Below are 25832 nucleotides of genomic sequence, written 5' to 3'. Positions count from 1 at the left end.
GGTGGCTCATACCTGCAATCCCAGCACTTTGGGAGGCTGAGGCGGGCGGATCTTGAGTTCCGGAGATCGAGACCATCCTGCCCAACAGGGTAAAACCCCGTCTCTACTAAAATACAAAAAACAGCCAGGCGTGTTGGTGCACACCTGTAGTCCCAGCTACTCAAAAGAATTTAAGCTCTGACATGTGCTATAACAGGGATAAACCTTAAAATATACTCAGTGAAATTTGACGGAAAAGGACAAATACTGTGATTCTACCTACATGAGGCACTTAGGGATAGGCAAATTCGTAGAGACAGATAGTATATTAGAAGTTACTAGGGGCTGGGGAAAAGAGGGCATGGGATGTTATTGCTTAATGGTTACAAGTTTCTCTCTGTTTTGGGTGATGAAAACCTTTTGGAAATGGTAGTGGTTGCACAATATTGTAAATGTAAGTAATGTCACTCAATTGTACACTTAAAAATGGTAGATTTTATGTTACATATATTTTTACACAAAAAATAAAGGTATTAGATCTAAAACTATTGAATCATACACTCTAAAAGATGAATTATTTGATATGTGAATTATATCTTAATAAAACTATTTAAGGAAACAAAAACACAACCAGCTATCCGTGTTTGAACAACAGTGTCACAAACAAAGTTGTTGGTTTTAGCCAGGAAGCATATAAGGTAGATGTAATCAGTGAGACTAGATTTAGATTAGATTTAGTAATATTAATCCATATGCATTCCTTCAAAACTAGTGTCTTTGAGGAATGTATCAAGTGTTTATGTACTATAATGATTTTGTTAAGCCTTTCCCATTATAGGGAAATTTATTGAGAAACTTACCAAATTAAACTTTTTGGTCGACTTGACATCCTAATTTTTCTTATAACCCCTCCCCAAGTTTACTCATTATTATTTTATCTACAAGGTACATGACTTTGTAAGCAGATTTGTTAAATATTTATCATCATGGATACTATGTTACTTTAATTAGGTAGAATTAACAATTGTACTCTCATTTGCCCTGTATACAGTATGGTACATTGGGTCCTTAGGTATCAGTCCTTTTATGCCCATTTTATTGTCATCTTAAAAAGATACAATGTAGTGTTATGCAGTGCCTCCTGGATTTCTGTCTCAACCTCTTTCTCCTACTAAACTATATACTTCTCTCCTGTTTTCTACTATATTCTCTCTTCAAATACTTTTGTGTTATCTTCCAATTGTTCAGAGCTTCCTGTTACTGCTTCAGTGAGCCTCTTGCAGTCCCTCATAGATTCCCGCAGTCTTCCTGTGTTCTTGCTGGTATGTCTTTGGAAGTTCTCTTTCTAAAATATAAATCTCATTGCTTTGTAAATTTCTTAGAAAAGAAAGAAAAATAAATGGCAACTGCCTTATATGATAATGACCAAACTCCTTATCAGAGACTTAAAGCCTTAGATTAACTGGTCCCAATTTCTTTTATAACACCTTCAGCAATATGTGCACATGTATATGTACATGCACAGAATCTAGTTGATTCACTTTTGTTTCAGTGCTTTTTTCCTTTTTATTTCAATTAGTATCATTTTGTTTTTCCATTCACCAGTTAATAGATATTTGGATTGTTTATACTTTTTGGGCATTATGAATACTGCTATAAATATTCTGGTAAAAGTCTTTGTGTGGATGTAGGTTTTCTCTTGGATGGACACCTAGAAGGGGGAATTGCTAGGTCATATGGTAAATTTACATTTAAATTTTTTTTTTTTTTTTTGAGAACAGGGTCTTACTCTGTCACCCAGGCTAGAGTGTAGTGGTGACATCTCAGCTTACCACAACCTCCACCTTCAGGGTTCAAGGGATTCTCTTGCCTCAGCCTCCCGAGTAGCTGGGATTACAGGCGCCCGCCACCATGCCTGGCTAATTTTTGTATTTCTAGTAGAGATGGAATTTCACCATCTTGGCCAGGCTGGTCTCTAACTCCTGACCTCGTGATCCACCCGCCTCAGCCTCCCAAAGTGTTGGAATTACAGGTGTGAGCCACCACGCCCAGCCAACGTTTAACCTTTTAAGATACTGTGAAACGTTTTCCAAAAATGGCTCCAGCATTTTACATTCCCACAAAATATGAGGGTTCCAGTTTCTTCACAGCTTCAGCAATACTTCTTACTGCCTTTTTTTTTTTTTTTTAATTTATTTAAAAGAGGCAAGGCCTTACTCTGTCACCTAGGCTGGAGTGTAGTAACTTGATCATAGCTCACTGTAGCTTTGAACTCCTGGGCTCAAGCCATCCTCCTGCCTCAGTCTCCTGAGAAGCTAGGACTACAGGCATGCACCACCATGTCCAGCCAATTACATTTTTTTTTTTTTGGTAGAGATTGGGGAGGTCTCACTGTATTGCCCAGGCTGGTCTAGAATTCCTGCCCTCAAGGGACCCTTCTGCCTTGGCTTCCCAAAGTGCTGGGATTACAGGTGTGAGCCACTATGCCTGGCCTTTTTTTTTTTTTTTTTTTAAGACGGAGTCTTGCTCTGGTGCCAGGCTGGAGTGCAGTGGTGCAATCTTGGCTCACTGCAATCTCTGCCTGCCGGGTTGAAGTGATTCTCCTGCCTCAGCCTCCCAAGTAGCTGGAATTACAGGCACGCACCACCACACCAGCTAGTTTTTGTATTTTTAGTAGAGACGGGGTTTCACCATGTTGGCCAGGATGGTCTTGATTTCTTGACCTCGTGATCCACCTGCCTCGACCTCCCAAAGTGCTGGAATTATAGGCGTGAGCCACTGTGCCCTGCCTGGCCTGTCTTATTAATTAGTGCCATTGTACTCGTCTAAGCTATAAAATATCTTTGTCCCTTGAGTTTCTGGATGGGCTAACATTTTTGTTTCTGTTCAGTTTGCTCTGATTTTTTAGTATTCTGATTCTTTTTTTTTTTTTTTTTTTTTGAGACAGTCTCGCTCTGTTGCCCAGGCTGGAGTGCAGTGGCGTGATCTCTGCTCACTGCAAGCTCCGCCTCCCGGGTTCATGCCATTCTCCTGCCTCAGCCTCCCGAGTAGCTGGGACTACAGGCGCCCGCCACCATGCCTGGCTAATTTTTTGTATTTTTAGTAGAGATAGGGTTTCACCATGTTAGCCAGGATGGTCTTAGATCTCCTGACCTTGTGATCCACCTGCCTCAGCCTCCCAAAGTGCTGGGATTACAGGCGTGAGCCATGGCCCCTGGCCTAGTATACTCTTAATTTCCAATTCAGTGTTCCCTAAGAGCCTGAAGTAAAATGAGAAAACTTGACCTCTTGTCATTGCTACAGGGTGACTGTATGCAAGTTCGTCAGCTTTCTGAACTTCATTTCTGTAAAATAGGGATAATTCCTACTTTCATAGAATTTTGAAGGAAAATGTGTGCATGAAAGAGCTTTGAAAACCATGATCTGTCTTTCAAAAATTAAAGCTGCCATGCTTACGTATATAAAGTATCAGAAATGTGTACAGGGATAGTAGACAGAATTGGCATTATATTGTAATGGTAAGGCATTTGTTACTAAACTTGGTATGTAAATTTCCTCATGGAGCTTTTTTAATATGGAAGTGTTTGGGTCTGATTATTAGAGGATTCAACAGTGTGCCAGAGATGGAAAACCATTAGGTTAAGGGCATAGGCTTTGGGAATCAGATGTGGCTCATTTTAAGTTTAGTTGTTGATAACTTTAGCATAGTTATTTAACCTCTTTGAACCTCAATTTTCTCATTTATAAATGGGCACAATTATGTAGTTCATCTTAGTAAGAACATTTATTCAGCTTTTGCTTTTTAACCAGCATTGCGTTATGCATTAGGTGTGTAGCAGTGAACAAATTAGGATCCCTAAACTTTTGTCATATAGTATGCAGTTCAGAAGAGGAAACACATTAGAGAATTTATATTTACATTTATGATAAATTCTTTGAAGGAAAAGTGTAGGGGTGGTGTGACAGCATGTAGTAGAGATTTTATTTAGACTGAGTAGATTTGGGACAGCTTCCCTGATTGACAGGTGAGACTTGAAAGAGCAGTGTTAGCCAGGCATGAGGGCTAGAGAGGATAAAAAGTTTCTTGAAGCAGAAGGAATAGCACACCCTGAGACAGAAGGATCTTGGTTTAGTGTCTTCAAGGAATAGAGATGTGAGTGGAGTGTAATGAGCAAATGGTCAGATTAGTATATTTGGAACTTATTCGAAGGGCAGTGGGAACCTATTTAAGAATTCTAAGTAAAGCAGTGATATGAAGAGATTAGCTTCTTAAGATCATTCTGGTTGCTCTCTGAAGAATGAATTGGATGTGGCATAGATTTGTGTTGTGGTGAAGTAATGACTAAATAAGGATTGATTTCATTTACATTTTGCAAGGTAGCATTTACAGGACTTGATTGTTGATTGTAAATGTTGAAAGGGAATTGCCAAGCTTCATTCCCAGAAAACTGTGAGGAAGAAATGGGTACATGAAGGCAACACACACTGGAGAGGGAAAGGAATGAAGAATGAGGATTTTTTTTGGAGGGAGAAAAAAATTGGGAGACATTTTGTTGAGAGTATCTTGAGTTCACAGTATCTTTGAGAATACCCAAGTGGAAATGTTAAGTAGACAGTTGTATATGCGGACTAGAGTTGAAAAGAGAGTCTTTATGGGGTAGGTATTAAAAGAAAGCTTAGGGCAATAGCCTTGGGAGAAAAACATAAACAGTAAAAAGAGAATTGAGCTCTGATGAGTTACTGATATTTGGAGATTGAGTAGAAGAGAAGTCTACAAAGGAGACAGGAATAACCAGTAAGGTAGGAAAAAAATCAGGAAAAGGCAAAGTGTTACTAGTAGAAACAAAAGGAAGTAATGTTTCAAGGAGGAGGCTGTGGTCAATTGTATATCATACTGCTGAGATGAATAAAATAAGGGTTAGAAAAGTGTTCACTTGATTGGCAACCTAGAGGTCAACTGATGACTTTTAGTTAGCTTTTACTGCATAACAAATCACCCGAAGACTTAATTACTGAAAACAACTGTTCCCAATTGTGTATATTGGCAATTTGGGTTTGGCTTATCTGGGTGGTTCTACTGATTGGGCGAGGCTTAGCTGATTTTATCTGGGGTTGCTTATGCATCTACAGATATGCCTCTGTGGTCACCTGGTGATTTGGCTAGGGCTGGCTTGTTCATGATGACCATGGCTGGGACAGTGTGCCTCTGTGCATATACGTTCTAATATTCCATTGGGGTAGCTTGGACTTGCCGACATCTCCATAGCAGAATTCCAAGAGCAGTAGGTGAGCTAACCCAGAGCACAAACACTAAACTTCTCAATGTTCCATTGCCCAAAAGAGTCATAATGCCATCTCAGATTCTAGGTCTGAAAAAACACTTTTATTTCTTGATGGGAGGAGCAACAAAGTCACATCGTAAGGGTGTAGATACAAGGAATGGAAAAATTTGTTGTCATTTTTTGCAATCTGCTACAGTGACTGCAGCAAAAGCATTTTTTGGGGAGGAGTGTGGGGGTGGGGAACTGTTTGGAAGCTAGACTAGATTAGTATGAATAGTGAATGGGAATTGAAAGTAGATAGTATAGATTACTCTTTGAGAGTAATTACTCTGTGAAGGTAATTTGGGATAGAGGACAATAGCTGAGGCCGGGGAGGTATTTGTAGTCTAAGCAGGTATGTTGTATTTTCTTTCCCTTTCTGCCTGAATGCCTTCCATCCATCCAATAACAGAATATATTTGAATGCTGAGAGAAAGTATCTAGTGGACATAGAGGATGCTGGTACGGGGAAAGAGGAGATAACTAATCAAATAAAAGTCTCTGAGTAGAGGATGGGATTTTGCGTGCTTATGAAGGGGCTAGTGTTTTGATGTAAGGAGGGCTATTTCCTTTCTGGTATTAGGAAAGAGGGAGGGAAGGAAGGAAGGGGGAAGGAGAGAAGGGAGGGAATGGGTGCAAATGTACATAGGCATGTAAATTGGGTGATAAAAGGCTGAGGAAGTTTCTGTTTGATGGTGCTTCTGTTTTCTCAATGAAGAGGCAGCAGTCTAAGTGGGGGGTGGGGGGGGGCGTTGTGCAACAATGTGTTTTGGAGATTTGACTTGAATAGAAAAATTCGTAATTTTATCCGTTCCCCCACCCCCCCACAATGGGATATTGAGTTGACTACTGACCAGAGAAATACTAATCATTCAATAAATGAGAGAGATTATCACTATTAATATACAATAATTACTTTAAAGAGATTTAACAGAACACTTTCTGTCCTGTTAGAAACTGATGCAGGTTGAGATATTCCAGGGCCTGGGGCTCCTTTTCTGTTTGAGCCAGTTAAACTTTACTGTCTTCCATAACATTGATGGTCCTTAAAAAATGATATAGGCAAGTGACCATGTTTGCCCTTTACAAATAAACATTAGGAAAAATATGTATTCAGAGAAAGTGTCCAGTTTCTAAAAGAACTTCCTAAAGTATTCACCATTACTCTGTTTTACCAGAACAAATAAGGAATAACATAAATACACTTATTTTGAATTAATAAAGATTAATTCAAGTTGCATGGTAGATTAGTCAAAAAATTGTATGTTGAAAAAAGCAGCTTTTTGTTTAAACAATTGGAAAATATGTAAACATGGCCTTCAAGTTATATGCTTAGGGGAGAATAGCATAATTTACTTAGTCTCTTGTCTCTTAGGAAAAACTCCCATTAGATTTTTGGTTGTCCCTCAACAAGGATAAGCCTAACTTTTTAGACTGTAGTTATTGTTTACTAAAGAGTTGTCTTTATGGAGGGCACCATCTGCTGGTTGTAAGAGGTAGCAGTTGTGGAGAAGACTGCCTTCTGCAGTTATATCAGACTTTTCACAAAATCTTATGTTTTCCTTTGAATTCCACCTCAAACCTGGAGTAAAATCCCAGAAGGAAAAACAGCTTTTAGTTAACATGGCCAAGTACGGATTCTAGTAGTGATTTGATTTGATTTCTGTGGCTGTGAATTTAATGTCACACTGTGAATTTTTTAAAAAAATCAACATGAAACTGGCAGATGCTGGTCTTTATTTGTTGATTTGGATGCCTAAATCAACTAAAAAATAGGATTGCTTATTTTTATGACTGCTCTTGCTCTTTAGTCAGTACTTTGTTTTCCTTTTCCATTCAGTGAGAATATCTTACATATTTTTTACTACAGTCTCTTGTTTCGTTACATTTATGAACATTGGTTTACGTCTGATAATATTAAAGAATGAATATTTCATTGATTTTTCTTCCTGGTACTCAGTGTGATTAAAAGATTCTCAAATATTTCCTTTAATGATCATTTTATTTGAACTTTAAAAAATATCTTTAGTATTAGAATATTTTCTTTTCTTTTTTTTTTTTTGAAATGGAATCTTGCTCTGTCACCCAGGCTGGAGTGCAATGGCATGATCTCAGCTCACTGCAGCCTCCACCTCCCGGGTTCAAGTGAGTCTCCGGCCTCAGCCTCCTGAGTAGCTGGGACTACAGGCATGCGCCACCATGCCCAGCTAATATTTGTATATTTAGTAGAGATGGGGTTTCGCCATGTTGTCCTGGCTGGTCTCGAACCCCTGACCTCAGGTGATCTGCCCACTTTGGCCTCCCAAAGTGCTGAGATTACAGGTGTGAGCCACTGTGCGTGGCCTAGTATTAGAATATTTTCTTATGCTTACTGTTCATACTGAACATAAAAATGTAAATATAATAATATGCATATAATTTTTGAACTGAACTGTTTTCTGAAAATGCTTGTTTCAAATAACCCTTTGAAAGAAGAGAAATTCTAGGCTATAGTTTTACTGTAAAATGGTGGTAAATTTCAAGTTTGTATTTTTTAAATGGAGAAACGGATAAATCAGCACATTGTTCTGTAATATACCATAGTTTATAAAATGGAGTCTGATACAGGTCAGTTTTATATAACTATTTTCGAAGTGCAGTTATTTTTCATTTTTTGTTTGCTCTACCTTAATGGTGAATAATTGAGATTCCCCAAAGATGAAAGGATATGTCAGATCATTTATTTCACTTTCTGTTTAAGGAGCAACTCTGTATCAATACCTGCTTTTCATTGACTTAATGATACCCTCTTCTTCTGCATTGCTCCTTTTCTGCTTCCTCTTTTTTCTTTTCACCTTTTCCTTATCTCGTAATTTGGTATTCTTTCCCATCATTTTCTGGACACTTTTTTCTCAAAGATCATCCTGTCAAGTTCAAGAGAGTATTTGCTGAGGTCATTTTGTATGTTTTCACCAAGGGTAATCATCACTGTATATCACCCCTTCATTTTCAAACATTTTTTCCCTAGGTTTTTGTAACATTTACTCTCATTTTTCTAAAGTCATTTTCTTGACTTTCTTTTGTTTTCCTTCTTTATCTCCCCTGTGGGCTCCCACCACCCCAATCACTATAGGTATTTCATTAAGGTTTAGTGTTGGTATCTCAGCTCACCCTACTCATTTTCTTTACTCCTCTTGTAAACTCATAAAGCATGAACTAAAATATTTTCTCAGTTTAGACGTTTTTTCTGGAACTTTAGATGTATAATCTACAGTTGCCTTCTAGAGCAAAGTTTATTTCTCTCAAGACTTAATCTCTCTCTGGGGTTTCCCCCATCTCCATTACAAGGAGGGCAGAGCTCTTTCTTGTAGATTTGCTCATCATTGCATCCCTAGTACTTAGTATATTGCACCAAGTAAATTCTCAGTAAATATTTAAATAAATGGCTTTCTAGGAACAAAGGTTTTGGATCTTATAATCATCTTCTGCTTCTCTGGTATAGTCATTCATAAGTCTTTGAGTCAGTTTTCTTGTTTTATAGTCATTGCCCACAGTCAGTTCCTCATTACTTCTTTCTTGGAATTTTGCAGTAGTTTTCTAACTAGTTTTAGTTTCTCCTATGTCGAACTCTACTTTTTGTTGTAACCGTAATTTCTTCGAATAGTTCTGGTCATTCATTCAGTATTTCCTGAGTGCCGACTACTAATAGTAGCTATTATATGTGATAGATGCTAGCATAAATGTTATACTCTACTTTTCTTAAGGAGCTTACAGTCTAGTGGGAGAGACAAAGATAGAAGTAAGTACAATAGATACAATGTGATCAATGCTAATTGTAGTAGGTTCAAAGTGTGACTAGCTGTAGGGGAGGAGCCTAGCTCTGCCTGGTTGAGGTCAGGAAAAGTTAAAATGAGACTTTAAGGTCTATAGAATTTGCTTAGTAGACAAGGGCCAGTATGTTTTACTTGGAGGAAAAACAACCTGTGTATATTCACGGAGGTGTTTCAGACCTTTCCTTACGATGCTGTTTATAAGACTGAAGTGCAAATTGAGTAACCTCCCTCTTTATTATCTCTGATTTTTTCCGTCTTAGCTCCTTTTACCTCCTTCCACTTTCTCCTTCAGTCACACTTCTGGGACAGTAACTGAAATTTGCTCTCTGAGATTTATTCAGAATGTTTTTTTCTGTCTTTTTATTCTCTATATTATTACCACTTTACCCCTGTCCACTTAACAGAAGTGGTCTTTCTTTCAGTCTTATTTTTTCCAAGCTTGTTGTTTATTTCTGTTAGGATAATTTCAGAATCAACTGTGATTCACTTATTTAGGGGAATGTCTGTTTCTTTTCATGGATTTTTGAGACCCATTTTACTCGTTTTGCTCTATAGTTTCTGCTGTTGTGTTCTGCATATGAGGCGCTTGATGAATTTTTGACTACATGGATGAGTATATTTTACAGGGTCACTCTGTGGTCTGTGGCCATATTCATGTATTTGTTTTTATGAATGATGAACAGCTTTTGTCTCTGAGATAAGGCAGGGAGACTTTCTTCCACTCTAGACTCAGTGGAAGAGAAACCTATCAAATGTATCAATCTTTCCCTGGAGTGCTTTGTCCTAGACATTTGCTGAGTATCTTCTTTGGTTGAAGGAATGTAACTATGAACTTGGTTCTTGCTAGATAGTGTTTTTCCTAACCTGAAGTCATGCAGCTATTCTCTTCTATCATATTCTAAAAGCTTTTAACACTTTGCCTCTATATTTAGGTTGTTACTGTACCTGGAATTCATTTTGTGTATGGTGTGAAATATAGGTACAGTGTCCTTTTTAAAAAACATAGATATGAAAGTGTCTTCTGAACTTTTTGTTGTATTCTTTCTGTTCTTTCCTAACCATCATCCCTACCACTTTTTTTCATATACAGTTGCATACCACACAACTTCTCTGTCAGTGACGGGCTGCATATATAATGGTGGTTCCATAAACTTACAATACTGTGTTTGTACTGTACCTTTTCTATGTTTAGATATATTTAGATACACAAATACTTACCATTGTGTTACGGTTGCTTACAGTGTTCAGTACAGTAACATGCTGTACTGGTTTGTAGCCTTGGAGCAATAGGCCATACCATATAGCCTAGGTATGTAGTAGTCTGTTCCATTTAGGTTTGTGTAAGTACACTGTATGATGTTGGACAACAATAAAATTCCCCAACAATGTATTTATCAGAATGTACCCCATCATTAAGTGATGTATGACTGTGTACGGGAGGAATACAGATTTTTGGATGTTAATCTTGTATCCTGCAACCTTGATGAACTAGTAGTTTATTTTTTGTAGATTCCTTTGGCATCTTCTGTGTAGACAATCATGTTGTCTGGATGTGGGGACAGTTTCTTTTCCAATATGTGTGCTTTTTATTTTCTGTTTCTTCGTGTGCTGCCTAGGGCTTCTAGCATTATGTTGAATGAAAGTGCTGAGAGTAGACATCCTTTCTTTGTTTCTGATCTTAAAGGGGAAGCATTTAGTCTTTTACCATTAAGTATTTGTGTTACCTGTTGTTACCTGTTGGTGACTTATGCTTGTTCTGGATGTCCCTGACTTATGATGGTTTGGCTTACAATTTTTTGACTTTATGATGGTGTGAAAGCAATACACATTTGGTATGCTTCTTGACATATGATAGAAACACACTTTTGGGTTAATGATATTTTAAATTTACAGTGGGTTTATTGGGACCTAACCTTATTGTAAGTTGAGGAACATCTATATATTGATGTTTTTACTTTTCATCCTTGCTAAACTCAGTCTTAATAATTCACAGTTTATCTGTAAATCCTTTTGAAGTTTTTATGTACATAAACATATCATCTATTAATAATGACTGGTTCATTTTAAATCCTTATACCCTTTATTTCTTTTTCTTTGCCTTCTTTGTTGATTAGCATCTTTATTGCAGTGTCAAATTTTAAAAAAATGTGACAATAGTAGGTATGTTCCTGTAGTTCCTGAACACAAAGCTTTCAGTGGATTGTCAATAAACATTATTTATGCTGTAGGGTGTTTATAGCACCCTACTCTTCTCAGATAAAGGAAACTTTCACCCAGTTCTTAGTTTACTAAACTTGTTTCTTGTTTCATTTTTGTTTTACAGTCATGAGTTGTTGAATTTTACCAAATTTTTCTTAATTTATTGAGATTTGAAAAAAAATCAGTTTAGTATATAATTTAAATGGGATATTCTTTTTAAGCCTGTTGCTGTGATGAATTTAACCTTGCCTTCCCAGGATAAACACATAAGAATATAGTGCTGCATTTGGTTTCCTAATGTTTTGTTTAGGAGTTTTGCATTTATGATTAAGATTTGTCTGTGATTTATTTTCTGTGATTGTTCTTTTCTGTTTTCCTTTTTTCAGATATGGACTCTCTGTTGCCTAGGCTGGAGTGCAGTGGCACAGTCATAGCTCACTGCATTCTTGAACTCCTGGGCTCAAGTGATCCTGTCACCTCAGCTTGGCTAATTTTTTATTCATTTTAATTTTTTTGTAGAAGCAAGGTCTCGTTTTGTTGCCCTGGCTGGTCTTGAACTCCTGGCTTTAAGCAGTCTTTCTGCCTCAGCCTCCCAAAGTGCTGGGATCACAGACAGGAGCCATTGTGCCTCGCCTGTGATTGTTCTCATTGGGTTTTGTTGTCAGAGTTATGCTAATTAGTTGCTTAAAATTAGTTGGGAAGGATTCCCTTGTTTTTCATTTCTTGGAACTATTTGTATGACATGGGAAATATGTCTTCCTTTATTTGGCAGGACTCAATAGTAAAGCCATCTAGACTTGGATATTTTTCCTTGTGGAAAGATCTGTTGATTGATTTTTTTTCTTCATCTTTTTTTTTTTCTTTTTTTCTTTCTTGAGTTAGTTTTGGTAATAAGATGTAGTTTCTCAGTTTTATCTACATTTTCAAATGTTATATTATCAAATTTATAAGATTGGCCTGTGATTTTTTGACTTTGTTGGTCCTACACTTGTTTTCTTTTGATTCATTGATTATTAAGAAGTGCTTTAAAAATTTTAAATGTCTGGAGCTTTTCTTGTTATCTGTTTTGTTAAACTTTTTGTTGAAGTATAACATACGTTCAGAAAAGTGCAAAACTTATGTCTTTAGCTCTGTGACTTTACACAAAGTGAAAATACTTGTGTAACTAGCATCTCCGAATTATCTTTTCACCCGTCCTTCCGTTAACGTTTGTCCCCCAAAACATCACTGTCCTGACTTTTACCATCATAGATTAGGTTTTTCTATTTTTGAGCTTATAAAAATGTAATCATACTCTTATGTAGTGTTTTCTGTCTGGCTTCTTTCACTTTGGTGTGTGTGTGTGTGGGTGCGTGTGTGGGTGTGTGGGTATGTGGTGTGTGTTGAGATGGAGTCTGCTCTGTCACTCAAGCTTGAGTGCAGTAGTGTGATCTTGGCTTATTGTGGCTTTGACTTCCTGGGCTTAAGCAGGACTTTCACCTCAGCTTCCCGGGTAGCTGGGACCACAGGTGCACACCACCAGGCTTGGCTAATTTATCTTTATTTTTTGTATAGATGAGGTCTCACTGTATTGCCCAGGCTGTTCCTAAACTCCTGAGCTCAAGTGATCCACCTGCCTTAGCCTTCCCAAATGTTGGGATTACAGGTGTGAACCATCATGCCCATCCAGATGTTTGTAATGTTAATCCATATTATTGTGTGAGGCAATGATTTATTCACTCTCATGGCTGTTTTTTGTGTGTGTGTGTGTGTGACTTTACTACAAGTTGCTGTTAATTCTAGTGTTGATGGTCATTGTGTTTTCTGTTTTGGCAACTGAATGGTATTGCTGTGAACGTTTTTTTTAATATGTCTTATGGTGGACAAACTATACATTTCTATTGAGTAAATACCACAGAGTGAATCTGGGGCCTATTTATCTTTTTTTTTTTTTTTTAACTTGATGTTTAGCTTAACTGGTTTTAGTGTTTGCATGACATATTTTTCCATCCTTTTACTTTCAACATGTATCCACATTTTTCATTGTCTTTTAAGGTGTTTTTATTGAAATTTAAAAATCTTTTTCTTTTAACCTGATTGTGTATATTACATACACATGTAGTACTTAGTGTGTGCTAAACAATGTTGTAGGTACTTTATATATAAATGCACCTCTTAGTTTTCATTTGGCTAATTTGTCCTTGTTTTACTCTGTACTTAAAAATTATACTCCTTGGTTGTAAACTTTAGATTTGCAATTATATTCTTTCTTCGCTTTGAAGATAACATTTTGCTGTCTTCTGGCTTACGTCGTTGATGTTGAGAAGTCACCTGTTAGTTTATATGCTATTCCTTTCAAGGTACTGTGTGTGCTCTAAATTTTGTTTGTTTTCTGGAGTTATTATTGTTTTAAATTTAATCCTGTTTGGCTTATTGAATTTGTAGGTTGGTATTTTATGATATTCTCTGTAGTTACTTAACCTCTGCTTCAATCTAGGCTACATTTAGGCCTTTCTATCCTTATGTATTTCAGTTGTATATTTCACTGTGTTGCACTCCGGATAATTTCTTCTGACCTTTCTTTCACTTCTTTTTTTTTTTGGATGCAGGTGGAATGCAGTGGCGCAATCTCAGCTCACTGCAACCACCAACCTCCGAGGTCAAGCAGTTCTCCTAGTGCAGCCTCCTGAGTAGCTGGGATACAGGGGTATGCCATCACGCCTGGCTGATTTTTGTATTTTTCGTAGAGATGGGGTTTTGCCATGTTACCCAGGCTGGTCTTAAACTTCGGAGCTCAAGTGATCTGCCTGCCTCAGCCTCCATAAGTGCTGGAATTCCAGGCGTGAGCAATCCCACCTGGCCTTTAATGGTTTTTCCATATGTGCAAATACATTGACCTGTTGAGTTTTCAATTTCAGGAATTGTATTTTTTCATTTTTAGAAGTTCTATTTAAAAAAAATCTTCTAGTTGAGTCTTTATAATTTTTTTTTGTTTCCTGTAGATATTTTTGAAATTGTCTTTTATTTCTTTAAGATTATAATAGTTTTACAATCTTTGATAGTTATACTGTCAAAAATTGTGAGTCTCTTTCTGTTTTCTGGTATTTCTGCTGGTTCTCCCTCGTAGTTGCTTGGTTATTTTTGACTTGATACTGCTCATTGTTCTAGAAACATTATAGTGGGGATTCTTTGATATTTAGGATGAAGGCACCCTTCTCTAGGCAGGACTTGGATTTACCTATGTTAGGTGCTTGGGACTATATTAACCGGGAGTCTCTTGGGTGCATGTTTTGAGATTCTCTGGCCCACTTAGGTCATGTCAACCCCAGCAAGTGTGCAGGCCCATGGCCAAAACTAATTACCTATTCCTTCCCTGTATTTGTGTTGCCCTTCTCTGTTTGGCACCAAAGCAGCCTTCTCAGCGGTTCCCTCCAGGCGGATGGGGCTGGAGAAGGGAGGTGTTCATTTCTAGTTTACCTTTTCCTTTGCAGGTGTATCTTCTTTGGGTAGGGTGGTGGCCTACATTAATGTCAGGAGAGTTTCCTGTTTGACTGTCTGCCTTGATAGGTGCAGGTATACTTCTGTTCCCCTGGCCCTATAAGACCATCAAAACTGAATCCCACATTTGTCAGAATTGACAGATGCTTTCAGAGTGTAAGTAGCTATAATGTCCCAGTTGTTTCCACTTACTTCCCTGGATTCCTATTTTCTCTTAGGTTTTAGTTTGAGTACTTTGTGGTGCTTTTAAAAAGTATTTATTTTTTATTCTTTTTCTCTAGCTTACTATTATTATTATTTTTAGTTGGAGGGTTAGGGCAAATAACAAAGCTTTCCACTGAGGAAATGACAGTAAAAATAAGTTTTGGTTTCTAAAAATAATTTCGGGAAATGTTCAGTAGAGTGATTTTCATTAAATGGTAAATTACTGTACATTAGGAGGTAGTTATAAATTTTGGTTGGTGGGGAAGGTTACCATTTATGTTAAGAATGTTTGTATCTATTTTTTGGTTTGCATCTAATAGTTTTCTTGTTTTAGGGGTAGAAATATTTCTGTCATGGCTCATTCAAAGACTAGGACCAATGATGGAAAAATTACATACCCACCTGGGGTCAAGGAAATCTCAGATAAAATATCTAAAGAGGAGATGGTGAGACGATTAAAGGTAAGTAAAATTATGTTCTTTAGGACATCTGTGTAGGGCGGAGGTCCCTTGTGGAAATCACATGGGGCTGTAATAGATCTTGTTAGGGTAACTTGAAAAAGCAAAGCAAAGCAGCAAATGACGTAGGAAAGATCTAAGGGAGTAGAGTATATAAGGAATAGTGGGGATTTGGCTGTGATTAATGGGACAGCAGTTAGAAACGTGAAGCTTAGATTTTCTAGGATCTTCTATATTTGGGTATAAAGAACAAGTCTACAATACTCATATTCCTTATTGTGTATACAAAGTTGTCTCCTTTCTCCTGTATAGTTTCTAAAGACAACCACTTTAATGGAGTTTTAAATCTTTATACTGAATAATTAGGCTGTGTACTACTTTCTTATAAGTTATTTTCAAAGTAGGTCAAAGGGCCTCACTTTTAGCTTCTCCCTTTGCTTCTGACATACAGTAATGAATCAAGATTGGTGGTGAACTTCTGTGGATGAGGCTAGGGCCTCTTCATATGTATTTGAATAATATTTTCACCTTTTCCTTTAGGGTTGTGGTGATCGCTGTAATTGTTAAAATGGTAAAGGAGCGTAGTGTCCAAGGAGAATGTTCAGTTGGTCTATCAGTTAGTTTAGATGGTCTTTATTTTTTAGCATTTCTGATCGAGGTTGTATCTACCCAGATATTTATGTTCCTTGATATATTATCATTTACCTGGATGTCAGGGCTGAAAAATGTTCCTAAATTAATCATTGAAGATCCAGGGCCTTAAAAACAAATACTCTTCTTTATTGCTACATGGTGTATAGCAATTTTTATAAGGAGAAAAAGATGCTAATTCTGTCATAAATTTGACGTAAAGTCTTAATATTGTACATATATATGTTTATACCTCAAGTATTAGAATGTCAGACATCAGATATTTATTCAAAGGAAAATCATCTTTGAGCAGATTAAATTTACTATTACGTGGATATTTTATCTAGTTGGGAACTGGTGTATATTTTATTAAGAATAGTCAAGCTATAAATCCCTTCTATATATGACATGCTTCATTTTCTATGTATTTACCTTCTCTTGACCTGTTGCATTTTTTTGAGAAACTAATACATTTATTACCTTATATTTGTTTATACTAAGAATAAATGAGCATTCCTGTTGTTTGTTGAGAAACTAATCTTGAACTCAGAGCCTACACTTAAACTGATTAGTATTAGTGTCTTTTAGAAATGTTACTTTCTCAGATTTCTTTTCTAATTTGGAGGAGTCATGAGTTATTAATGAGTTTTATAATAGCATTTGAGTTGTAGACAGTAGAGAGGAATTCCCATTTTCTGGACCTTGAACAAAACTTTGTGGTTATTGTTGTTGGAATGATTGCCTGAGTACTCATATTTAGTGTTTGTAATATGCTTTCGTTATTTTGTAGACATTTATGTCTGGCAGCAATCCAGTTATACTTTTTTCTCATTTATTTTCCTAATTTATACTTCCTATTTTTAGCATCCTCCTTCTTAGAAAAATATAAAAAAATTATATGGGATGATATGTACAAATACCCAAGTAAGTTTTATACATTATAACAATTTGTTAACATATAAGGCGACACTGTTTATAAAATTTATTTTTTTCCGGTAACATTTTGTTCAAATTATGTTTAATCTCTTACCTTTTGTTAAGAGATCTACAGAAATAAACAGTTCCATGCACGCAGTTCTTTTTTACCCTTTGTGGTTTTCCCTAAACACATAGGTAATCAAAGCATAAATCTTAAAAGTGATAAAATAAAAAAGTTAAAAGACCTGGACACCATACCCTTAATCTAAATGTAGCGCCAGGTTGGAAGGATTAGTCTACTGTTGGTTTTTGTAGAGATGGGGTTGGTTCTGGTATCTGGCATAATAGAACTGAGAGTTTGCTCTGTGAGGAACAGTGTTTTCCACAGCTGCTCTGAGAATTCAGGAGAAATTGAGCCATTTATTACTCAGAAGTCTAGCTGGATGGCAAGTGGAAATCCTTGCAGCATAAAGGACCAAGACATTTAGCATTGATACCTTGTGGCCAGCCACACTTGTTGCCTAGTATTTGCAGCACCACCTAGTGGATGCTGGATGGTCACCTTTCCATTGGAGTTGTATTTAAATGTCAGTTGCTGTCAAGTTAGGCAATTTTGTTTCATCTGAAGTAGGAATAGTGCAGACTGAGATCATCATTGTAATTACTAATTTTGAAATCAGAGAAAGCTCTTCTCAGAATTCATGGTATACCATTCTATTTTCTATTCACCTTTTAATAGAAGTATTTTTGAAAAAAGAACCATTTCTTTTAGCTTCCTTTGGCTTAACTCACATGTGCCACTGAATTAATGAATTATCTCTATCATATTCTCTTTTACTGCTGCACAAGAAATATTTTGTTGGATGCTATGGTAGATACTTCATAATAACTTTTCAGTGTTTAGGGATGCATCTTTGACATCCTTTCTTAAATAAAACCATGTGACTGGAGTGGTTTAATGGCTTAAATGGAAAATTAAATTGTCATCTTAGGGTTTTCTTTAGGCGTATACTTTTTCTTCTCGTGAAAGGATTAGAAATATTATTTTTAAAAAAGATGGTATTCTTAAGGACTTACTCCTTTTAGTCCAGTTGTACAAGTGAGACCAGAAGTTTCCATAAATATTCTATTGGAATTCTTCCAATAATGACTACTACATAAGGGCAATTTAAACTTTAAAAATCTGGTAGCAGATATTTTGGGTAAATGAAAAAATATTTTAGTAAATATTTTAAAGAAAAGTTTACTTTGTAGTTTTAGAAGGATTGTGTTCTCTCAAGTAGAGACTTTCTGCAGAAAAATGAAAGTATATTCGTTTGAAGTTAACCTTAGCAATTAATATGACCTTTATTTCACATGGCTGTAGTTTTACATGGAGCATTTCATTATTTGATTTTTTTATTTTTGTGTAGATGGTTGTGAAAACTTTTATGGATATGGACCAGGACTCTGAAGAAGAAAAGGAGCTTTATTTAAACCTAGCTTTACATCTTGCTTCAGATTTTTTTCTCAAGCATCCTGATAAAGATGTTCGCTTACTGGTGGCCTGCTGCCTTGCTGATATTTTCAGGATTTATGCTCCTGAAGCTCCTTACACATCCCCTGATAAACTAAAGGCAAGTACTGATTTAAATAACTCCAAGATTGACTGATACTTCGATTTATCTTTCTAGGTAAAATAGGAGTTAAGGTATTTAGATGATTTCCTTGGATTCTTTGACATTAGCTACAGTAATCTTTTGCTAAAGTTACTTTTTTTTTAGAACATATTTTTGAAAAACTCTCTGGTCTTGAGGTTAAGAAGTAGATTAATACAGTGTATACTTTTTTTATATTATGTTATCATTAGCTCTGTTTCTTTCATTATAATTTTGGAGGCAATTCCTTTTCATTTTCGAAAATCCATATTGAAGACCATGGCCATTATTTAAAAGGCAATACCTAGTATAAACATGAGTTTGTAATATATGATCTTAATTTATTTAATGGAAGGTATGATATAAATTGTTATGAAGACAATGCAGGCCAGGCGCAGTGACTCAGGCCTGTAATCCCAGGGAGGCTGAGGCAGGAGGATTCCTTGAGTTCATGGGTTTGAGACAAGCTTGGGCGACATAGCAAGGCCTTGCCTCTGCTTAAAAAAAAAAAAAAGCCTTGTGTGGTGCTGTACACCTGTAATCCCCTAACTACCTGGGAGGCTGAGGTAGGAGGAGTGCTTGAGCCCCCAGGGGGCGGAGATTGCAGTGAGCCTAAATAGCACCACTGCATTCCAGCCTGGGCTGAGTGAGACCCTGTCTCTATTAAAAAAAAAAAAAAAAAAAAAATCAGTGAACAAAATTTTAATGGAAAGATACAAAAGGCATGTATTTCTTGGTTACAGTAATTGTAATTAAAACTATATAAGTGCAAAATCTTTAAAAGATGAGAAGGGGAATAGCACGAGTGATCTTTTTAGGAAAATGCTGGTAGAAAACATGAAGTAATTGGAATCGTGCAAAAGATACTGAATGTTTATAAGTCAGGTCAGGTAGGAATTAAAAACAGCAACAATAAAAGATAATTGTGGAGGCCGGGTGTGGTGGCTCATACCTGTAATGCCAGCACTTTGGGAAGCTGAGGTAGGCGGATCACCTGAGGTCGGGAGTTGGAAACCAACCTGACCAACGTGGTGAAACCTCGTCTCTACTCAAAATACAAAAATTAGCTGGGTGTGGTGGCACATGTGTGTAACCCCAGCTGCTGTGGAGGCTGAGACAGGAGAATCACTTGAACCCAGGAGGTGGAGGTTGCAGTGAGCCGAGATTGTGCCACTGCACTCCAGTCTGGCCAACACAGCGAGACTCTCGGAAAAAAGAAAAAAAACAAATTGTGGAAACTATGGATTAGAAAATGAGTCCATAGAAAGATTATTAATCCACAGTATGAAAAAATGGCAGACAATTTATGTTTATTTCACTTAATAAGTCTTGCTGTTACTTATGTGTCAGGAACTGAATTTACAGTGGTGAAAAAAACCCAGGTGTGGTTCTTAGACTCATGGAGTTCTTGATAATTGAAGTGAGGAATGTGCTTATTTGATCAAGTCTACCAAAATTCAGGTAGAGAATGTACAACCTGTTTTGGGCATGCTTGTTTTAAATTTTGATTGGTAAAAGAATCTTAGGATGGGGGAGGTAGAGAGCAATATTTGTCATTTAAAGGTGGAATTGAATTGTAAGATTTGGCTGGTCCATGTAATTGTATACCCAGGTACTAGCTTGGTTTCTAAATGTGAATTTCTCATTTGGAGATGCTTAATCGGTTTAAGGAATGATTCTATTTGTTTGATGGTGGCTGTGGCTCTGCCGTACTAGATGTCTTTTTGGCCTTCTCATGAGGAGGAAGTCTAACTTGCCTCTCTTGGGGATCTTTCAGTTTGCATAATCAAGGACCTATTTCAGGGCTTTGGGGGTAACCAGAAGTTCTCCCTAAAGAATAGCTACATATCTGTTCTGTTTCTAACAGGACAATTTATGAAAAGACTGTAAAAGAGCTGAAATTAGGGTCTTTTTGCATTATTCCCTAGCTGAAAAATTGTAAGTATTTGGTTTTTCTTAGGAATTTTTGAGTCTTATTCTAAATGCTACTTTTTTCTTTTGGGAGGACAGTACTTAAAAATTATTGACTTTGAGGGTGCTTTCTAAATATTTAGGAGATTTCACTTCGTTTTGATTAGCGTCAAGTTCATATATATGTGTATATATTTTGTCTATAGTAGCGTTGTATACATATTAGAAAATTGTGATATTTGAGCCTTACCTTTCCACTTTCAGTTTGTTGTTGTCATCAGCAAACCCCTTTTATACAGTTGGCTTCATGTTTAGGCAGTAATTGGTGAGGTTATAAGTGACTGTTGTCTTACCGTCGCCACATAGAGTCAATATGGCATGTATACTTTCAGCAGTCCAGCAAGGGTTCATTCATAGAGAACATATTTTCCACAGTACTACTATTAAAGTAACTTGTTTTGTTTTAAGTAACCTTTTTTTAAAAAAAAACTTTTATTTTAGGTTCAGGGGTACATTTGCAGGTTTGTTATGTAGGTAAATTGCATGTCATGAGGGTTTGGTGTACACATTATTTTCTCACCCAGGTATAAGTATGATTCCCAATAGGTAGTTTTCCGATCCTCTCCCTCCTCCCACCCTCCACCCTCAAGAAGATACTGGTGTCTGTTCTCTTCTTTGTGTTCATATGTACTCAATGTTTAGTTCCCAATGATAAATGAGAACATGCGCTATTTGGTTTTCTCTTCCTATGTTTGTTTGCTTAGGATAATGGCTTCCAGTGGCATCCATGTTGCTGCACAGGACATGATCTCATTCTTTTTTATGGCTGTATAATGTTCCATGGTGTATATGGAATATTTTCTTTATCCATTCTACTGTTGATTGGCATTTAGGTTGACTCCTTCTCTTTACTATTGTGAATAGTGCTACTGCGAACATAAGCATACATGTGTCTTTATGGTAGAATGATTTATATTCCTTTGGGTATATACCCAATAATGGGATTGCTGGGTCAAATGGTAGTTCCGTTTTCAGTTCTTTGAGAAATTGCCAAACTGTTTTCCACAATGGCTGAACTAATTTATATTCCCACCAGTGATGTATCAGCATTCCCTTTCCTCTGCAACTTTGTCAGCATCTGTTACTATTATTATTTTTTTTACTTTTTACCTTTAGTCATTCTGACTGGTGTGAGATGATATCTCATTGTGGTTTTGATTTGCATTTCTCTAATCAGTGATGTTGAGCATTTTTTCATACGCATGTCGGCCATACGTATGTCTTCTTTTGAAAAATGTCTCTTCATGTTCTTTTCCCTCTTTTTTTTTGGACGGAGTTTTGCACTGTTGTCTAGGCTGGAGTGCAATGGTGCAATCTTGGCTCACTGCATCCTCCGTCTCGCAGGTTCAAGCAATTCTACTCCCTCAGCCTCCCCAGTAGCTTTGATCACAGGCGCCCGTCACCATGCTTAGCTAATTTTTGTATTAGTAGAGTGGTTTCACCACGTTGACTGAGCTGGTCTCAAACTCCTGACCTTGTGATCTGCCCACCTCGGCCTCCCAAAGTACTGGGATTACAGGCATGAGCCACTACGTCCGGCCTGCCCTCTTTTTAATGGAGTTGTTTTTTGCTTGTTAATTGTTTAAGTTCCTTATACATTCTTAGTATTAGACCTTTGTTTGATGTATGGTTTGCAAATATTTTCTCCCATTGTGTAGGTTGTCTCTTAACTGTTTTGCTATACAGAAGCTTTTTAGTTTAATTAGGTCTCATTTGTCAATTTTTGTTTTTGTTGCAGTTGATTTTGGCATCTTCATCATGGAATCTTTGCCAGGTCCTTTGTCCAGAATGGTGTTTCCTAGGTTATCTTCCAGGGTTTTTATAGTTTTAGGTTTTACATTTAAGTCTTTAATCCATCATGAGTTGATTTTTGTATATGGTTTGAGGAAAGGGTCCAGTTTCAGTCTTCTGCATATGACTAGCTAGTTATCCCAGCACCATTTATTGAATAGGGAGTCCTTTCCTCATTGCTTGCTTTTGTGGTTTTGTTGAAGATCAGATGGTTGTAGGTGTGCAGCATTATTTTTGGACTTTCTATTATGTTCCATTGTTCTATGTGTCTGTTTTTGTACCAGTACCATGCTGTTTTGGTTGCTATAGCCTTGTAGTATACTTTAAAGTTGGGTAATGTGATGTCTTCAGCTTTGTTTTTTTTTCTTTTTTTTTGCTTAGGATTGCCTTGGCTGTTTGGGGTCCTTTTTGGTTCCATAGATATTTTAAAATAGTTTTTTTTCTAATTTTGTGAAGAATGTCCTTGGTAGTTTGATAGGAATAGCTTTTAATTCAGTAAATTGCTCTTTGGACAGCATGGCCTTTTTAGTAATATTGATTCTTCCTATCCATGAACATGAAATGATTTTCCATTTGTTTGTGTCATCTGTGGTTTCTTTGAGCAGTGTTTTGTAATTCTTTTTGTGGAGATCTTTCAGCACCCTGGGTTGCTGTATTCCTAGGTATTCTTTTTGTGGCTGTTGTGAATGGAATTGTGTTTTGTGTGTGTGTGTGTGTGTGTGTGTTTTAAAGACAGAGTCTGGCTCTGTCACCCAGGCTCGAGTGCAGTAGCACAATCTCGGCTCACTGCAATCTTTGCCTCCTGGGTACAAGCAATTCTCTTGTCTCAATCTCCTGAATAACTGGGACTACAAGCACATGCCACCATGCCTGGCTAATTTTTGTATTTTTAGTAGAGATGGGGTTTTACCTTGTTGGCCAGGCTGGTCTTGAACTCCTGGGCTCAAGCCATCCACCCGCCTTGGCCTTCCAAAGTGCTGGGATTATAGGCTGAGCCACCGTGCCCAGCTGGTATTGTGTTCTTGATTTGGCTGTCAACTTCAACATATGTGGTCATCATTATGTGGTGAATCACATTTTAAAAGTTCGCTGAAGATTGTTCTGGCTTATTATATGGTCAGTTTTAGAGTATGTGCCATGTGCAGATGAGAAGAATGTATATTCTGTTGTTTTGAATGGAGAGTTCTGTGGATATCTGTTACGCCCGTTTGGTCAAATGCTGAGTTTAGGTCCTGAATATCTTTGTTAGTTGTCTGTCCCAATAATGTAATTCCGTCAGTGTAGTGTTAAATCCTCCCACTATTATTGTGTCATTATCTATGTCTCTTCATAAGTCTCTAATAACTTGCTTTATGAATCTGTGTGTTCCTTTGTTGGATGCATATATTTTTAGGATAGTTAGGTTTTCTTATTTAATTGAACCCTTTATTAATATGTAATGCTCTTCTTTATCATTATTGGTTTAGAATAGCAACCCCTGCTTTTTTCTGTTTGCTTGTTAGATTTTTCTCCATCCCTTTACTTTGACCCTATCAGTGTTGTTGTGTATGAAATGAGTCTCTTGTAGACAGCTTACAGTTGGGCCTTGCTGCTTTAACCAGCTAACCACAGTGCATCTTTTAATTGAGGCATTTAGTGTGTTTACATTCAAGGTTAATATTGGTATATGCTCATTTGGTCTTGTCATCGTGTTGTTAGCTGGTTGTTATGCAGACTTGATTGTGTGGTTGCTGTATACAAATGTAAATACAAATGCACATATAGTAAATTAGTCAAAAATATGAGATGGGAATAGATTTAGAAAGATAGGGAAAAGCAAGTAATTACAATGATTAGTAGGAAGCTTGACAAATTGACTTCTAAGAGTCTGAGCTTCTCTGTGGTATCTATTGTATTGTCATTTGGCAATTACAAAAATTGTTTCCTAAACTGCTTTTGCTATTTAATTACCATATATTTTGCTGTTCCAGGAAACCTGATCAGCTCTCAGTCATTGCAACATTTTTTATTCTAAAAATAGCATAAATTTTAGCTGTCTCAGTTTTCAGGTCTATTTGTTTATCTTTTGTTCTAAGATGAAGTTTTTTGACTTTAAGATTATGGTAAATGATTTACTGTTTTCCTATGAAGGATAGTAAGATATTTAATGTAAGATATTTAATGTTGTTCATACAGAGATATACTTTAACAAAATTTTAGCCAAATAAAAATTTTTTCTGGTTCTTTATAGTTTATTATGATATGTACACATGAGTGCTGAATAAACTCTAGGGATTTCATGGATATTTTCATTTAGTGTTCATAATCTGAATGGCACTTTGTCTTTTTTTTATTTAAGGATATATTTATGTTTATAACAAGACAGTTGAAGGGGCTAGAGGATACAAAGAGCCCACAATTCAATAGGTATTTTTATTTACTTGAGGTAAGTAATATCTTGTATCTTGAGATGACATTTTATATTTATTTTTGTTTATATATTTTTACTGATCAAAATATTTAACTTTCACTTTTTTACCTCTTATTTTTAGAACATTGCTTGGGTCAAGTCATATAACATATGCTTTGAGTTAGAAGATAGCAATGAAATTTTCACCCAGCTATACAGAACCTTATTTTCAGTTATAAAGTAAGTTTATTTTATGAAGTATGTAACATTAAAAAAAGATAACAAATTTTGAACATGTAGGTGAATCTGCATAAACTGTTGCAATTAATATTAGAAGGCTAAGAGATGTAACTTTTAATACACTTAAATTTATTTTTATACATGTTTCAAAAGTGAATAGAGCTTGATTTTGTATTATATGTAATTATTGGTTAGATGAATGGCATAAGGCCAATGTAAAACTTTTTGGATTGCATTATTCGTCTATCAAAAATACATACTGACTTCTTAATGCATGTGGCTATTTGAGCTTTTTGTGTATTCTTTAAAATTATTTACTAGAAGTAACTTCAAAGCAATTCAGTTTTCTGAATTTAAGGCAGAACTGAAGTTGCTTTTGATGTAATTACTTTTGATTGTGAGACTGGTTAAAATTAGGGAAAAATAATTTAAGAAATGTAGTTTAAAAATAAAATTTGTATACTATTGTATGATGTGGGAGAGAGGGAAGCTTTAAATGAATATACATAGCATTTTATTTAATATTTTAGTTTTATTTTTGTGAAGCATAATGCTTGTCAGTATCATCTTAAGAGTAAATCCTGTGTATCTCAGTTGTAATTGAAACAAAATCTGTTTTGAATTTCAGCAATGGCCACAATCAGAAAGTCCATATGCACATGGTAGACCTTATGAGCTCTATTATTTGTGAAGGTGATACAGTGTCTCAGGAGCTTTTGGATACAGTTTTAGTAAATCTGGTACCTGCTCATAAGGTGAGTAACAATATAATACTGTAATGTGTCTAATGCCTGTTAACATTAAGG

General features: G+C 36.3%; 1 protein-coding gene across 5 annotated transcripts in view; it reads left to right on the top strand.

Annotated features, from left to right (window-relative positions):
* Window positions 1-25832, top strand: part of PDS5B (PDS5 cohesin associated factor B) — a 176223-nt gene that overhangs the window by 43345 nt on the left and 107046 nt on the right. For all 5 annotated transcript variants that reach the window (XM_023208803.1, XM_023208802.1, XM_023208804.1 and 2 more), the window contains exons 2-6: window positions 15327-15453; window positions 18411-18614; window positions 24736-24822; window positions 24929-25026; window positions 25655-25781. In XM_023208803.1, the coding sequence (XP_023064571.1) occupies window positions 15346-15453; window positions 18411-18614; window positions 24736-24822; window positions 24929-25026; window positions 25655-25781 (624 nt within the window). In that variant the 5' untranslated portion in view covers window positions 15327-15345. The remainder of the gene's footprint in view (window positions 1-15326; window positions 15454-18410; window positions 18615-24735; window positions 24823-24928; window positions 25027-25654; window positions 25782-25832) is intronic.

Source organism: Piliocolobus tephrosceles, chromosome X (genome assembly GCF_002776525.5).
Source record: "Piliocolobus tephrosceles isolate RC106 chromosome X, ASM277652v3, whole genome shotgun sequence".
NCBI lineage: Eukaryota > Metazoa > Chordata > Mammalia > Primates > Cercopithecidae > Piliocolobus > Piliocolobus tephrosceles.
The sequence above is the reverse complement of the archived record's forward strand: the minus strand, read 5'-3'. Positions and strand labels throughout refer to the sequence as shown.